The sequence below is a fragment of the Stegostoma tigrinum genome, chromosome 27 (genome assembly GCF_030684315.1).
Source record: "Stegostoma tigrinum isolate sSteTig4 chromosome 27, sSteTig4.hap1, whole genome shotgun sequence".
Taxonomy (NCBI): domain Eukaryota; kingdom Metazoa; phylum Chordata; class Chondrichthyes; order Orectolobiformes; family Stegostomatidae; genus Stegostoma; species Stegostoma tigrinum.
In genome coordinates, this window is record NC_081380.1 from 28,070,244 (window position 1) to 28,088,357 (window position 18,114).

General features: G+C 38.8%; 2 protein-coding genes across 3 annotated transcripts in view; one reads left to right on the plus strand and one right to left on the minus strand.

The window, feature by feature from the left end:
- Positions 1 to 7,767, plus strand: part of aatf (apoptosis antagonizing transcription factor) — a 111,910-nt gene extending 104,143 nt beyond the window's left edge. The window contains exon 12 of the mRNA XM_048556713.1: positions 7,173 to 7,767. Coding sequence (XP_048412670.1) covers positions 7,173 to 7,257 — 85 coding nt within the window. The 3' untranslated portion in view covers positions 7,258 to 7,767. The remainder of the gene's footprint in view (positions 1 to 7,172) is intronic.
- A 5,175-nt stretch (positions 7,768 to 12,942) lies between these two features.
- Positions 12,943 to 18,114, minus strand: part of acaca (acetyl-CoA carboxylase alpha) — a 291,257-nt gene continuing 286,085 nt past the window's right edge. For both annotated transcript variants that reach the window (XM_048557580.2, XM_048557581.2), the window contains one exon: positions 12,943 to 17,394. In XM_048557580.2, the coding sequence (XP_048413537.1) occupies positions 17,268 to 17,394 (127 nt within the window). In that variant the 3' untranslated portion in view covers positions 12,943 to 17,267. The remainder of the gene's footprint in view (positions 17,395 to 18,114) is intronic.

Sequence of the window (18,114 nt, forward strand, 5' to 3'; positions counted from 1 at the left end):
AACCTAGAACTTGGCACCATGTGGGACCAAGTATCTGATTGATTGGCACTCCATCCACTACCTTCAGGATTCACTCACTTTGTTGCCAAAGCACAGTAGTTGTGCTGTGTAGCATCTATAAGATACACTGCAGTGACTCACCAAGCTTTCTTTGACAGCACCTTCCAAACCCACCTGGAAGAACAAGGGCTGTAGATACTTCGTAACTACTGCTGTACAAGTTTCCCTGCCAGTTTTATACCATCCTGAGTTGATACTTTATTGCCATTCCTTCACTGTTACTGTTTCAAATACCTGGAATTCCTTTCTAACAACGTGGTGGGTGGGACTAAACTGCAAAAACTGTGGTGGCTCAAGAAGACGGGTCACCACCTTCTCGAGATCAATAAATGCTGGCCTAGCCCACATTCCACAAATGAATGAAATAAAAATAATCATTTAGTATACAGCCATTTAGTTAAATGATGTTGGTTACACTGATTCAGACAGGGTTGTTGATCAAGACATTGGGAGAGCTTACTTAAATATTCAAACAAAAGATAATCCATTGTTTTGCATCGGCAATCAGCCTGGACTGCATGTTGAGGTCTTGCAGTGGGCTTGTACCTGTGATCTGATTCTCATGAGTGCAACTAATTGTGCTAAACTAACATTAAAAAGTGACAAAAGCCAACTACACATACTTAATAGATCTCTGGATATGTGTTTCATGTGTATTTCCAACATTCCTCTGCTCATCCAGACAGCAAAATAGAACTATTTTTAATCCATTTTTATGTTGCAAGTCACTGATCACGTTCAACTGACCCCTGTAAACACAATTCACAAATTTGGGTAGTGGGCTTTTGTTGCCCTTTAATATCAATTTGGTATAGTTATATACATTTGCAAATTAGTCCAGAGTGCACAGATGCAAGCTCCTCCTCCAGGTGCTGAACACATTCAGTTCCAGCACATGGCTCTGAAACTGGGCCTTGCCACTTCCAAAGGTTTGAGCACTACACCAAGAGGAAAAAGCTATGTTTAAATTGGCAACACTTCTCTGACCACCATTATCTTCACAGTAACAACTAAGAAGTTCCATTTTCTACATGTTGATGCATTGATGTGGCTGTCTTGTGCGAAAAGAATTGTTGATTCCAAATGATTATGGGTAAAGCATACTGATTTTAAAATAATGGCATGTTCTGTAGCACCCTTTGAAATTCTGGCATGTTTACTTTCAAAGGGCTTTTGATCGAGTATGCAACAACCATCCAAGGGAACACATCACAGTGAATAAAAGTGTAAAAGGATATGTAATACGCAGGCAGACAGCTAGCCCAACTATATTTGGAGAGCCTCCAATTTTCGTTTACAGGTTTTGTCATTACTGTGCAATGATATCCATTTCACTTATTACTTATGACATGTACCATTCACCTATGTTGCAAGGATTGAATCCACATCATTGAGTATCGAGAACCATGAGCACTCAGTAAGTGGCTCAGTGATTCAGTTGTAAAAGTTTCATTTGTTGTATGTTGAGCTAATTGATGTGAACCAAAACAAGAGTATGGCTGCTCCAATTGCGTCTCTGGAACTGGAGAAAGAAAGCATCACGTCAGGGATTCTGCTGCGTGGCATATACTATGACTGAGGATCAGATTCAACCTTTCCGTAGTCTGACATACTGATGTAACAAAGCTACATACATGAGATATTTTGTGGAAAGTACCAGTGTTCTTGGCATCATAGCTAAATAAGGAATCAGTGTTTTTGAGAGAGTGCAAGTATTTGGAAAATTATTGCACTAATGAGTAGACATTAGTTACATAACAAGGTAAATTAAGATATCTCTAGTTTGTCACTTGGTACTGAATCTCTGCTTAAGAGTACATTCCACCTCAATTTCAAACTAGCCACCGTTTACTAAGAGGTGGGTATGAAGGTTTGCTTTAATGACAGGCCTCACCTGATCCAGTTATAAAACAGAACTTTATCGCATTTTGTTAAAGGTAGTTTTAAATTATTTGTAGTTTTCATGGATGACCACTTGTGGCTGATTCCATGCATCTGTCTTTTGTTTTATTCATTCAGGAATGTGGGCTTTGCCAGCTAGGCCAACATTTATTACCTCTGCTTAATTTCCCTTGTGACGTTTATGCTAAGCTGCCTTCTTCACCCACTGCAGCTCTCTTGGTATATCCTGTTAGGGAGGGTATTCTAGGATTTTGACGCATCAACAGTAAAGGAATAGCAACATGCCATCTAACCAAAACGTAGGTGGTAGGATTCCCATGTAATCACTACCCACGTCCTTCCAGACGGTAGTGGTTGTTGGTGTAGAAGGTTAATTTTTATAGTGCATGAGTATTGTTTGAACAGTTAGGAAGTGTGCCTTGGAAACTGTGGACGGCCTTTGAGGGGTCAGAAAGTGAGTTACTCGAGGCAGGATCCCTATCCTCTAACTGGCTTTTGCAGACAGTCTTTATTTGGCTCTTCCAGTTCAGTTTATGGTCACTGGTAAACCCAGGATGTTGGTGGGGGATTCAACAATGGTCATGTCATTGAAAGTCAAGAGGTGATCTTTAAATTTTGTGTTGTTGGAGATAGTCATTACTGTCCCTGACTGATGCAAATGTTACTTGTCAGCCCATATTGACCAGGTCTTGATGCATCTTAACAGGGACTGTTTCAGTATTTGAAATGATACTGAACATTGTGCAATCAGCATAGAATGTCCCCATTTCTGACTGTGAGGTAGAGCATAATGAAGGATATCCTCAATGTGAAGATGGTATTTTATCTCTGCAATGACTGTGTGGTTAACACTCCAATGCTACTCTCATCCATTGCAGATAGAATGATTGAAGTCCAGTCAACTTTTCCTCTTGTTTGTTCCTTCACACCCTGCTGCTACTGAGTCACTCTTGATGACATTTTACTGTGTGCGGGGGATTTCATTCTGTACCCTTGTCATCTAGTGCTATATCAATTCATCTCCAGGTGGTGCTCAGCATGCATGAGTACTGATTCACCTGCTGAGGTGGTAATTGGAGACTTTTCTTTTGCTCTTGTTTGACCTGATTAGACTTTGTTGAGTCAACATTAAAGAATCTGAGGGCCATCTAATCCATGTACGACAGTGCTGCCACCTCTGGTAAATCTGTCCAGGACATTTTAAATTTTGACTTTCATTGAATTCAGCTTCCACTATCTGCTGTGGTGGGATACAGACCAGATTCCCAGACCATGCGAGTCATACAGCATGAAAACAGATCCTTCAGTCCCCTAAACCAGCCCAGTTCGTCCCCTCCCCCCACTGCACCACACAACCAGCCCAGCTCATCCCCTCCACTCCTTCCCTGGACTGACCTATCCCCTCCCTACCTCCCCACCTATACACTCTCCACCTATCTTCTTTACTCTCCATCTTTGGTCCGCCTCCCCCTCTCTCCCTATTTATTCCACCTCCCTCTCCCCATCCCCCTCTCTGATGAAGGGTCTAGGCCTGAAACGTCAGCTTTTGTGCTCCTGAGATGCTGCTTGGCCTGCTGTGTTCATCCAGCCTCACATTTTATTATCTTGGAATTCTCCAGCATCTGCAGTTCCCATTATCTCAGAGTACACTGTTGAATGGCCCACAGTAATTGGAATCTTATTTCAGGCTTACTTCCTTTGTCTTTGAAATATTGTTATATAAGTCCAAAACACACAGAGCTGAAATGATATCTCTTATTACTTGTCGGATTGAACTCCGCAAATCTTTTCGGTGCCTGTGTGGTTTTGTCTGTTCTATTAAAATATACCATCTAGTTTCCCCACTTGAAGGACTTGGCTAAAAGGGACATGACTCTAGAAAATACAAGATTGCCTCAGAATGTGTTAGTCACTCAGTACACCCTTAGAATATTTGATATTTAATTTGACAAGGTTCTTGGTGAACTTGATGAATTGAAAAGTAGCATCAATAATGAATAGCTTCACAAATTGAGATTCCATTTTTTCCTCTTAGCAAAAAGCTTCTTGTCTGTTGTGTTCAGACTCCATGCTGTTGACATGCTGCAGTAGCTACGGTTTTCCAATCTGGTATAGCAAAAAGTTGCTAAGAACAGCTGCAGCCTTTGTAATTATACTCTGCAGTTTTATTTGAAACATGTCTAAAATATTTAGAAGGCCACTTATAATCCCCATAGTTCTTTCAAACTGCAGTTATCTAAAAATATCATCTTTACTTATGGGAAAGGGGCAATACCTGAGGACAGAAAGCAAGTTCAGTCATGGTCTCAGTAGGTACAAGTACAAAATGAAAGACACTTTTTTGAGAAGAATTTGTCTTACTTTGGTCTACATCAGAACAAAGGCAATTAATGTCAGTTACTGACAGGAGATTATTTTTTCTTTATTATCATCCCCATAAGGAGTAATCTGGTTTGTTCTGCTGAACTCTGCAAAAGGAAGTTGACCCTAATTAAAATTCTGTGTCTGCTTGAAGCCACCTTAGTGATTATGTTGGTTTTCTTGTTTGTGTACAGCTGTTCTACCCTGTTGACACCCAAAAATTACTTACAGGACTTGGGCAAGTGTATGTTAACCTGCTTTTAGCATGGTGGTACTTTGCAAGTGCAAATTTGCCATTTTGACTATTTCTGATATTTTGATCTCGATTCAAACTGGGGAATTAGTTCCTGCAAAATGGATAGCTTGTTTGCAGAAAGATATTTTCTTGCGAGTTTTGAGAAGATTTGTAGCTCAGGTTGAGGTTCTGGGTGTGCATTTGCTCGCTGAGCTGGAAGGTTCGTTTTCAGACGTTTCGTCACCATTCTAGGTAACATCATCAGTGAGCCTCCGACGAAGCGCTGGTGTTATGTCCCGCTTTCTATTTATCTGGTTAGGTTTCCTTGGGTTGGTGATGTCATTTCCTGTTCTTTTTCTCAGGGGGTGGTAGATTGATTTGGAGCCAATGTGTTTGTTGATGGAGTTCCAGTTGGAATGCCATGCTTCTAGGAATTCTCGTGCGTGTCTCTGTTTGGCTTGTCCTAGGATGGATGTGTTGTCCCAATCAAAGTGGTGTCCTTCCTCATCTGTATGTAAGGATACGAGTGATATTACTATCCAATTATGTAATTGGATGGTGTTTTTCCCTGAAGACAAGTGACATTGGGGTATGGGCCAGGAGCAGGCAGGTGGGACTTATTTAGTTTGGGATTATGTTCAGCATGGTCTGCTTGGACCGAAGGGTGTGATTCTGTTTGCATCACAAATGACAGGCGATGACCATCTCCAATTAGAAACAATGTAATCCCACCTTGACATTCAGTGGTGTTACTATCATTGAATTCCCCACTATCAATATCCTTAGGATTACTATTGACCAGAAACTCAACTGGACACAATACATAAATAGTGGCTACAAGAGCAGGTCACAGGCTCAGAATACTGTAACCGAGTAACTAATTTCTTTACTTCCCACTTGCACGGACGGACGCAGCTCAGCAGCCCTCAAGGTTGACACCAATAGCACAAAGCAAGCCATTTGATTGGCACCATATCTACAAGCATCCACTCCCTCCACCAATGTTCAGTAGCAACAAGATGTACTACAGAAATCCATGAAAGAGCCCCAGACAGCACCTTCCATAATTGTTTCCACCTAGAGGAACAAGGGCAGCAAATGCATGGGGACATGCCCAACTGCAGGTGTTCCCTTCCAAAGCATTCACCATTCTGATGTGGAAGTCAGTTGCCATTCCTTTTACTGTCGCTGAGTCAAAAGCCTGACATTCCCTCCCCAACAGCATTGTGAGTCAGTCTACAGCAACATGGCCTGCAATGGTTCTAGAAGACAGCTCACCAGCTCACCACCACATTCTCGAGAGCAGCTAGGAATGGGCAATAAATGTTGACCAGAAAGCAACACACCATGTCCCACAAGTGAATTAAAAATAAGTATTTTATTATAGGTTTACCTCACTTTTCTTGCCCTTTTCCTGTCTGTGCCTCCCTCTTTCTGTTTGCCTGCTTCTTCTAGTTGTCTCTTTATTTACCTCTCCAGTATGGGGAAAGAAAATCTGAAAAGGCCAGTCAGCTGGGCCTGTAAGTTCTTTCCAGCTGCTTTGACTGAGGGCTCTGTTACCAGGTGAGATTCTATTTTCCACAGTTTCCTTTCTACATTCTGCTCAGTGATACTTCAGCCCAGGCAGTAACAGAACTCTATCCAGACAACGTGAAGATTGGTATGCTGTGAATGGGAATTGTAGTTTTAGAGTTTGTAAAGAAATTCCAATTCTAACAGCTTAAGTGGCTTTTGCAGTATATCATCATACTTCCATTAACCATTAAGAATGAGGGAACATAAATTGTCTGTAAAAAAGCGTCTTCAAGAAATCTGTTTCCCTTCAGTAGCTCCAAGGTTTGAGTGAATTGTGCAGAATAAAAATCAAAAAGTTGCATTGTAGCTGAAATTCAAATCATGTATTAAATGAGTAATCACTGGTGATTTATTAAGAACTTGTCATTCATTAACAAAAATAACTCCGGTTCTTTGAAAGCCTGGACTCTACAGGCAACTTAATATTGCTACAATTCAGAGTTGTTGACATGTGCTGCTATTCCTGTTTCAGAAGCTTTGGTTATAGCAAGGTAATGAGACCTGGCCCTCAAAATGGATTACTTAGACCAAATTTAAAATCTATGCTTGAAATCCTATGACCACACTCTGCACCTGTTGACTTGAACTCCATTCATGTTACAGTTGGAGAATCGGGCAGCTCATCTTGGCATGCTCTGCATACAGACCTTATGTAATAGAACAACCACAAGCGTTAGAAAATTTGAAGTGTTTTTGAGGGACCAATTCTTAGCAGTCAGAGCACAACTAAAAGACGTGGTTGAAATTACAGTACTGTGGGATCTCTTGAGATCAAGCTTTACATCTGTGGATTCTTTAAGGACTTTATCTCCACGGACAATACAACCATTATAATCTTGCTTCATTGTCCTCAGCAAGATCTTCTGGCTGTTCTCTTTTGATGGTGTCTGTAAAACCAGCCATGGTGTCTAAAACCAAAGCAAACCAAACAGATTATATGATGTTTTTAAAAGTGTTATAATTTATGAGACTCCTGAACCAACCTGCAATAGACTAATTAAAGTAAGCATTCTTAATGTTTTATTTTCCTGTAATGCAGGTCAGACCTATACAAATCTCTGTTTGGAAAAATCAAGCAAGCTGAAGACACGCAGTGCTCATCGCCACTGGTCTTTGGACATTGATTACTGCAGGAAAAACAAGTAGGCTGTTGACTGTCAACAAGACAGGACTATATTGATTTTCCCATTCAAATTCTGTTCTGGCTGGAACGATTTTCTCAAAATTCTCATCATTCTTTCCCTTTTCCTGGAGGAAATCCTATTGCTATTATGACTATTTATATTTTATTAATAAGTATAAGACAACCAGCAGACTGACCTTTTTTAATAAAAGCTCAATTATGAAATATTTTCATACATACAGAAAAGCTAATGCTTTTTAAAATCAGAACAAAACTAATAGAAGAGCAAAATGTACAAAATTAACTATTTTACTAGTCTGGTGTTACTGTGCGAAGTTTATCTCTTGCTCTTAAAGTACCACTAGCTCATGATGGAATGATTGAAAAATGTATTGCTGTTAAAAGATACTGGAAATAAAGTTAGCTTTGTACAAGTTTCCTGAAGTGAATTGTTTAATCTGCTGTTTAGTGAATGTTTTACATGGAATAAAGGCTTCATTGCTCTCGTTGACCAGCTTGTGTGAGCACCTTAATTTTTCTAACAGACTGCAGTTTGTTTTGTTGGCAAAATGGTGTTATATTCTTCTACAAATATATTTTTTTTCCAAAATAAGCCTTTATTAAAAGTGAATTTGTGCATTAGGCATACCTAAGAATGAAATGCCAGCCTTCAGTGGCTACAACACAGGACCACAAATATGCCAAACTACAGAAACAGCATGCAGTAGATAAAGCTGTGATCACACAGCAAGCAGCTCAGATCAAAGCTCTGCAATCTTGCAGCTCTGTTTTTGTTTTTGACTGCCATTCACAAACAATCAGGATGTTTGTTAAAATCCTTAATTTAATGGCAGGCCTGAGCATGTCAATGCAAACGAGAAGGCTGGACTATTTGCAACCAATTTTGTTGGGTGAACAGGCAAATGGGACCCATCATTGAAGCTTGCTTGCGGTTGGTTTCTGTTTTTCTGGGACACCTGAGTATCAGAAGAATAAAAAGGCATTCAGCATGTGCAATATACGATTCTCCCTCCTCAAAAAATCATCCCACTTTATCCTTTAAGTCTAATCCTTGCTGAAATATGAGTAAAACCCGTATCATTTCTGCAGAATCATGTTGCCTGGTGTGAATGTATTTGTTTAGCATTAAGGGGATAAAGTTTATTTCTTGAATATACCTTCACTTTTCAACTAATTTTACCACCTGTTTAAAAAAAAAGGTTTTGTTTATGATGCCACTTTTGAGTTTATTAGAGAAACCTGCAGTCTCTAACTCTGGGTAAGAGAAATAATAATTGTCAAATTGTCATCTCTTATGATTGAATTAAATATTTATATAAGTAACATGCCTTATGGTGTAGCAAGAATTGACTATCAGCATACTCTTCATCAGAGTCATAAGAAACAACAAATCCAATTAAATCGATCTGCCATCTGATGGAAGGTGACTGTCAAATAGGGCTTACACATCACTTACCTCCTTAGTTGTGCTACTCCTCATCAAAGCCTTGGTCCAGAAATAGGGCAAAATAGTTGAATTCCAGAGATGAGACTCTTGACTGCATAGGATTTCAAGAAGCCCAAGTAAATTTGAAATCCTTAGGAGCCAGGGCAAAGTTCTCCCCTAGCTGGCATTTTGTGTAGCACAAAACATGATGGTTGTATTTGTTGGATGCCTATATCTCTAGCCATTGCTGCAAGTGTCTGAGATCCAGTCGTTTTCAGCTGTTTTATTGTGATGTACCTTCAGTCATAAGATCAGAAGGAAGAATGTTTGCTAATGGTTGCACAGTGTTCTTTAGCATTCACAACTTTTCAGAAAACAGCAGTCCCTTGCCCCCGTGGAGAAAGACTGAGGCAACATTTAGGCCTGTGCTGAGAAGTGGCAAGAACCATTCATACCTCACACATACCAGGAAATAACCACCTTCTGGAGAATGAAATCATTTACCTTTAGCATTCAATGGTATTGCCATCACTGAATTCCCTTAACATCCTTCGGGTTACCATTGAACAGAAATTCACCCAGACTGGGCACACACATACCTTCAGCTGTGGTCTTCAAAGCTAGTGGATTTTGCATGCTTATCCTGTAAATTTTTGAAGATAAAGAACTCCCCCTTCACAGACCAACATTACAAGTGCAACAAATGTAACTATTTTCAAGCTGGAGTTAAACCATGCTGTGGAAATGTGACATGCACTTAACACTCATTTTTCAACAGTCAAATAGAATTATAGCACTGTTAACACCTATCCTGACTGAACTCTCCTCTTTACAATAACTATCCGTTTGCCTTTTTTTTCTATGATACCTGTGATCTCTGATCTCTACTGCCCTCAAATCTCCCACTGACCTCTTGTACTAGTTCCTTCTCACCTTTTTCTACATTACAAAACCCACATCTTTTTACTTCTCCACGTTGGAAGAAGTTATATCAGACATGAAATGTTAACTCTGTTTCTCTTTCCACAGATACTGCTGGAAGGAACAGTAGAAAGTAGACACTAAAAAGGAGAAAGTTGCAAAACAGAATAAACAGTAACAACAGCGACTAGGTAATCCATTGAAAATGTTACCAAGGTATCATCTTACACCCTCTTAACACCCTCTGCATTCTTCACTGCTCTTCCTGATATTTCTAATACTGTTAGTTTCAGAACAGTTTGGAGATGAGATAACTGAAAATCAAAAAGAAAGATCATAATTTGGAGGGAAATTATAAAGCTTTAAACATGATGGATAATACAATAGGTTTAGAAGGAAGGTGGTGTGAAAGCATATGGATCCAACAAGTCGCTTGCCATATGCTGTCAATGAGATTGAATGCTGCAATGAAACTTGATTAGAATTAGACTTGGATTAGAATGCAATCGAAACCAATGGAATGAATATCATTTCACCTGCCTGAAAGGGAGCAATGTAAATAACAGTCTCAACACTGCTCCCATTGGACATGTTTAGATAAATCTGCCATAGATATAATCTCTGTGAGTCTATGATGAGATCAAGTCTGGTCTCACATCTCCACTTCCTTCTCCCTAGTAGTAGAAGCCTGAATCTCTGCAGTTGCTTTACTAAAAATCTTCACGGCTCTCTCCTCGAAGACATGCCTTAACTCCTACTTCTGACCAACCTTTTAATAACCATCAAAGCCAATTTTTGCTGAAGGTGAACCTATGAAGTTCTTTGGAAACACTGGCATTCTGTTACTATCTTTTACTTCGATACGCAGCTGATTCTATTAATTGCCACCATGTGCTTCACTACCTGAGTCCTGCTCATGAAAAATGTGTTTTCCTTCAAATTAGCCCTTTGGCTGGGGTTGACAGGCCAAATGATCAAAATAGCGAGAGAGTATATTTACAGGAGTAATAGATCAAAAGCACATTTTCTCTGCTATTATTTTTATTGCGAGGTGCAGCTATATCTGAATATTATTTAAAATAAAGCCAGCTTGACAACCTCTGTACAAAATAGTTTGCAATTTATTTTTTTGATGCTATCAAACTGACTGAGAAGGCCAACTAACAGGAACAATAAAGCAGCTTTATGGCTGTGCCCAGTATCCAACATAAATGTGGTAATTAATTTAATTAAATCCACAGAAAACAAGCCAGACTGGAAAACATCCAGGCTTCAGGATTAATCTTTTGGAAGAAAGTCTAAGTGTTGTTATGGAAAAGCAGTGTACTAAAACAATAAATTAACTAATGCCACCAAGGGGAAGAATGTTTCTTTTAAATATAATCTTTTTCTGTCAGCCTGAACAGGGCCCTGTTCATTTGCAATGACTAGGTTTGTAGTTGTAATTAACTGTCTGTCTATAGGGCGTACAGTGATATTAGCTACCCTCAGGAACTAAACAGGTGGGCTCTCAACGAAGTTGCAAATCTACAGTTTTGATGATTAAATAAGCGTACTACCACAAAGTGGAGAACAAGGAAGATTGTCCAATTGTAGTTCTGAATTAACAGGACCAGAGTATTGGCAAACTTCCCATTTGCACAAAGCAGGAACAGCAGACCTCAATGAATCTTTTCTCGTTCATTGTCGACAGAGGACACCCATATGGGTACTAATAGCATATCAAGGGATTCCAGCATTTACAATGTTGCATGCCTGACTCCAAAGGTTATGACATGCCACTTAGTATGTCTGGATAAAACCAGTTTGTGTATTTTCATGGACTGTAGAGGACAAAAAAAAATTACTGATGAAAAACAATGTATGGCTAAACATGCAGTCAGAAGACGAATTCCATTCAGCACAGTAGGATCTTCCTTAGAATGTTCAAATACAATGACAAATCTTGTTTCTGTTTATCGAACTTAAGTCAACGTCGAAATGAACTCTTGCGCATTTGGGCAGGGCAGATGCTGCTCTCATTGGGTAGGGAATCCTAGCTGATTGTCCCTTGAACAAGACCATCCTGCCAGCTTGAAAAGCTTTCGCTGCAACTTTTGCCAGTACTTGATTGCAAAATGATTTCCTCCCTGCATATGCATTACCAACAACATATTTTTAAAAAATGATAAATTTGCCTTTTGCACATCACTGTACTTATTTCTCTCGGGAAATGTTTAATGCAACATTGGCAAATATTTTAAACTTTAATCAGTTGTAAATTTCAACTTGTGCATATTCAAATGCAAAATCACTTGCGTAAAAGGTGAGTATTTTACATTTTAAACTACAAAGAAGTTTTACTGATTCAAGAGGGTATCGTTCTTAATTCCAACCATTAGGATAAGCCTTGTATACAAGGTCTGTAAAAAATATTTCTGACATTTCTAATGTAGTGGTAGACAAAACTAAACTGAGATTGTTACATTTCTGCTTAGTTATGCTGACTTAAATACAAGGACACTGCTCTGGGCTCATGTCTGCAGGGGCTAAGTTTGAGATTCCAAAATCACGTAATCTCTATTATAGAAGAGTCTTCCAACAAATCTGATTAGTCTGGAGATGAATCTAGGTTGCAGAGAGAAAGTTTTCTGGATGCTGTTTGCATGGATGCTCCTATCCATATCAAACTTAACACTGAAGTGATTGCTGGAGCAATCTCTGATGAAGGGCCTAGGCCCGAAACGTCAGCTTTTGTGCTCCCGAGATGCTGCTGGGCCTGCTGTGTTCATCCAGCCTCACATTTTATTATGCTGGAGCAATGGAAACTGCATCACCAAATGCTGAAGTGGAGACTTGTGCCTGTGCTTACAAGTTGATAGAAAAAAAAAGCAAATTGCAATGGAAAACAAATAAATTCGTATTGCAATCAATTCAAAGAACATGTTGTAACCATTAAAGTTTGGTACATAAAGGGTTACAACTGGGTTTTGAGTTAGGGCACATTTGCTTTACGTCGTGATGTATTTTTCACCAAAGAGAAATTCTACATTTAAACAACTTCATTTCCAAGTGCAGCACTAATTAGCTGCAGAATTAGTGAAGCTGAGTACCCCCATAGATCGAAAAAACCTCGAGGGAGGCTTCTGGATAGAGAATGTCGCATTTCCAATTATTTTGCTGAATTGCTAATTCAGTTATTGCACCAAGTGTAATTGTGATGGGTATTGGTGTGCAATTCAATTTGTTTTAAATATTTGTGGGACTGTCTGATTGGAAATGAATCCGACCTATCCTTATGGCTTCGATGAAGAATCAGACAACACAAACCGCAAAGACTCAATTTATTTTTTTTATTTTTGATCTTTTCAATACTCTCGAGATTGAAGAAGTTACAAAAGCCTTAAATTAGAAAACATTACTACTTTGATCCTCAGCTTTGACAGAGCACAAAATTCTCTTTACATTGTAATGGGACTAATTTGCTGCTTTCTCCCCCTCTATGGTGATTTATGTGTCAAAATTTAGAGTTGCTTTCAAACCCAAATTTTTATTCTCTCTTCCAGAAAGGTACATAGCCTGTGGTCACTGGCTCCTCACCCCAGTGGCTATTCACAACAAATACAATGTCCACCAAGGATCACTGGATAGTAAGCAATAATGAGAAGTCTAGCTAATTTCCCTTTCACTAGTAAAGAAGCCTGTAACAGTAGTCTCAGTATTAACCTGGCTGAAATCACCAAACTGTATAAATAAAGTTTGAGGCAAGGAAGGTGGGTGGGGTTAGGTAGTCAATACTTCCCTAAGCAGTGACAGTACTGTGGAATCCCACATGAAAAATACTGTCTCCTCTCACCGTTACAGAAAGATCAGAGGACAAGTGAAGACACTGAAATGCATAAGAGGTCCTTCAGCCTATCAAGCCTGTGCCTGGCTCTTCAAAAGAGCACATGAAATAGTCAGGGTGAAGATTTGAGAGTATTTATTCACAGATTTTTATTTTACAAACTCATATCTAACAAAGTTAGGCTCCTGGCTTTCATGTTAAAAATAAACTTGTTTAAAAAAGTATGAAATAAATAAACTGTCAATTTTATTGTTCCACCAACAGACTGCAGCATTTCAGGATTCTTTGGCTGAAAACTGTTGACCCATTGCTTCAATACAACAAACCTCTTTCAATTGTAACAAATATATTCCATTACTTGTTCGACAGCTTACATGATTCCTTTGCTTATGTGGTGTGGATATGTTTCCTTTTAAGGATACATGGGAGAATGAATATTTTTCTCTATGCTTAGTAAGATTTCAGCAGCAACGTAAGAATGAATTGTGCAATTTTTGATAATATGAGTTTGCAAGGCCTTAAGTGCAGAAGCAGTACCCCCCTCCCATTTCTGATCAAAGGAATTTCACTCCAAATTGCTCACTTTAATCTTTTATCATTACACATCTGAAATTCTAGGACAGTCTGAATGCTTATGAATGAGCTGCTTGGATACTTGGTTGAAATATGGCCATTATCACTAGAAAATAATAAAGCAGAAGTATAAACTGGGCAGTGCTATTTAGAATTTACACAAATGTTGTATCTGATCATGTACCCAAACTTTAAAGCGTGTGTTCTGGACTTAAACCAATTATACAGTAAAAGTCAGTTGTTGATATTGCAGAGTTCTTTGCTCATTACAGGTGGGGCTGTGAACTGCAGTAGCTGAAGAGTTTCTAAATTGTTTAGATACTGTATCATTTTCCTGTAAACCACAGACTGTTTCCGTTTGTCACATCATCACACCTATATCATCTACAGTGATTTATCATAGTTCAATTGTAAATGAAATTCCACATACCACAGTTTTCTGACACAGTAATCGATTAGACACAATCACAGTCTTACCATGGGCAATCACTGCACTACAAGGACAAGCAAAGAGTGAACATTTCAATTGTGCTTTCTACTCAGGCACAGTAACTCCAGTTATATCACAAACGTCAAACTAATTTGATGACTTAAATAATTGCAGTGCCTATCTTTTTCTCCACAATGTCACCTGTACTAAGACCAGTGGATTCTACATGTAGCACTTGAATTCAGACATATCCATGCAGCAAGCCCTGCTGAAGAGAAGTGATGGACTTTAGAAACTGCTGGCACTAAGAAGTTTCAAACACAAATTCTACCAACAGCACGCATGTGGCATTGAAAATGCTATATAAACCTAATCATAAGTTAATCAGTGGGGACATGACAAATGCATATACAAAAAACTATATGCATTGTAACTAATCATATTTTTAAAGTAAATCAAAGTCCAAGCAAAAGATCCTTTGAGGATACAGTAAAGCAAATAAAATGCTCTAAAATAATTTATTATGAAGCTGTCTAGAATTGAACAGATGCCACTTGTACTTAAAATGATGGGACTGTATTCCACAGGTGTCAAGAGATATGGTCCCTGTGTTAGTTACAGTTAGCTGTTTGCACTCATTTGACCTGTAATAATATTTGGGAAGTTCTTCTGTAAACACCAGGTGCATCAAAATTATAAGCCCTTTCTCGACAAATAAGTTTCTGATTTTATTCAGAAAAGATCTGGTCCTCAGAGTCAAAGCATCAAATAAGATACCAATGGACAGTCTTTTAAATGGAGGTCAGAACAGCCCATTTTAGCTGCCAAAATTGGAATTTTACTCTGAAATGTGTTTGTTTAAGACAGAGATTGCATGTTTCAGTCTGACCTGCCATTTTACTTTGTGCTAAGGCTTAAAATGTTTAAAGACTCCATAAATTTGAACCTTCATTTTGTTTAGTTAAGGCATGGATCTCTGTCTCCAATCTCTCAATCCCACAAATCCTACAGTTGATTCACACTTCAACAGCACTCTGAACTGAGAGGTAAGGAACTACACATAAAGACAAATCTTTCACTTTTATACCCTCAATCCTCTCTCAGCCATCCACGACTCTGTTACATTTGTGTCTGTCTTGTGTAGAAATGAGTTAGGTAAGATCAGGAAGTTGGGAGCACTGAACCTAGACTCCATCTGTTGCTACATTGCTGCCTTTGATAAACATTCAACTGGCCTTCAGCAGCTTGAAACAGTAATACAAGTAGTTTGTGCAGTTATACCAGTTTTAAAGGCAGACAAGTTAAAATAGCAGCTGTGGGAAAAGGGGTGCAAAAATTCAAAATTACTGGCCAAACTTGAGCAACATATCAATTAGTCACTCCATCCAACATTCTTCTAAACACTAATCAAAAACCTTGTTATTAGATTATATGGCAGATCTTGACATGACCCATCCAGATCTGGTATCTGGTTATCTAGACATGTGTAAACTAAATTTTTAGACCTTTATAAATGTACATTCTTGTTTTCCACAGCCAGGCATTGCCAGACTAATCAAAAATTTGCTGTGACGGCAAGCACCTTTTCTTGACATATTACAATTGGTGAGAATTGATTTCAAGCCACAAATTATTTTGGACTGATTCTTAATACATTGCTTCTTCCTTTAAGTCTTTTAGGATAATGTGGAGGAAAGGGTTAAGATCCAAGTTGCTACTTCAGTTTCTTAGTGCTGAATAACATTTTCTCTGCCTGTTAAAATATTCCTCCTCATATCTTCATCCTTATACATTCAAACTGCAGACACTTCTTTCTTAGATTTCCTCTGACATTTCATAACTTTTGTTGTCAGTTTTGACAATTATTACAGGCTCTTAGTGAAAATACAGAACTTGTAATTTTTTTTAACCCAACAAGTCAGATTAAAATAGTCAAAACAGAAACTGGCCCAGCAACATACGGATCATTAGGATCTGCATGTCAATTAACAGTGTGCACCAATGAAAAATCAATTTTTATCATATAGTTGGGAACAAGCAAAAATCTCAAATCATTTACTTTTCTGGTATATACACTGGTTCATTAATTAAATTACAGGATTTAACATAATGGACACCTCCTGTGTGCACCAGAGATTTTTAAGTCAATAGCAAATTCATTTGGCAGAGAATGGGAGTGTTTGAAATGAATGGGTGTGCGGGGTGTAATTTTCACTAGGCTGTTTAATTATTCTTTTCGGTCCGCTCCAGTTTTACTCCCCTTAACAGCAGCAATTCAGGATGGGAAAGTTAGTTGATTACAAAAAGAAATGTTAAAATGTTTCCACAAACAACCCTACATCGATTGCTCAATTAACTAGCACTGCAAACCACAATGTACTACATGGCCTTCATGAGATGTGCTGTCAATTTATGCCTGTAAAGGAACTGAGAACTGTAGTGTATAGATTTAATTACTGGCAACTGAATAGAAATTGTATGGACCAGCAAGTACGAGCACCGATCTTTAAGGCATCTTCACTGCCATTTATGAAGACATCAGAGTTCAGGATGCAATTCAGTGCCAGATTATACATATATATCACATCACAATCTATATCTGGTTAAATTCAGTTTATCCATTTCTTATATTTCAAATACCAGGTTGTAAATTGTTACAATTCCAACTGTGGGCCAGTGTCTTGCATCTGTATTTCTGTGCTTGAGGATCACGCTCCATAATTTCTAATACCCTCATCAGTATACATGTTAAGATAGGAGCACTAGCTGCTACCTGCACGGTCAGCTCCCTGCAGAATCCAGTTTGTGTCCCCCTTATGTTGAAGCAGGGGCATCCATTGATGACAAAATACGGACAATTTCAGCTCTCTGAGTGGGTGAGATGTGTTGAGTCATGTGAACAATAGAATCCATGGCAACTTCAGGATTGGCCTGCACCAGACTGTGAAGACAAGGTATAATCAAACCACTGCTTCTTATGATCTCAGCATTCAATTTCTGACTGACAACAATACAAAATTAGACAAGGAAAGAAAACAAAATTATTTATGTTAGATTAAAATTCTATTTTAGTTTTATTGTTATGCAATTTAAATATGAACACATTTGGAAACCAGAAATGCCATAGAGCAAATGTGGATGACTGCACCAAAGCACAGAGATAATGGGAACTGCAGATGCTGGAGAATCCGGAGATAACAAAGTGTGGAGCTGGATGAACGCAGCAGGCCAAGCAGCATCTCAGGAGCACAAAAGCTGACGTTTTGGGCCTCGACCTTTCATTTTTCTGAAGGAGGGTCTAGGCCTGAAACGTCAGTTTTTGTGCTCCTAAGATGCTGCTTGGCCTGCTGCGTTCATCCAGCTCCATGCACTGAAGTACATGTTGGCAAACTATACGTTATACAGATGTTCTCCCTTGTATAGCTATCATAATTATTTTGAGGGGTCAGTACAGCCAGGACTATCTGATTCAACACCATGTCTGCTGCATTTGAGTACAGTTTATGATATAGTCACTATCATCTCTGCATCCATTTTCAAATTAATGCTGGCTTCCTCCCACCTTGAGACTGGGCTGGGATCTCGACGTAGAGTTTGATGGGGGGAATGTGGAAATGTGGCGGTGGATGAGTGGCAGCAAAACTTACCAGGACAAGAATAG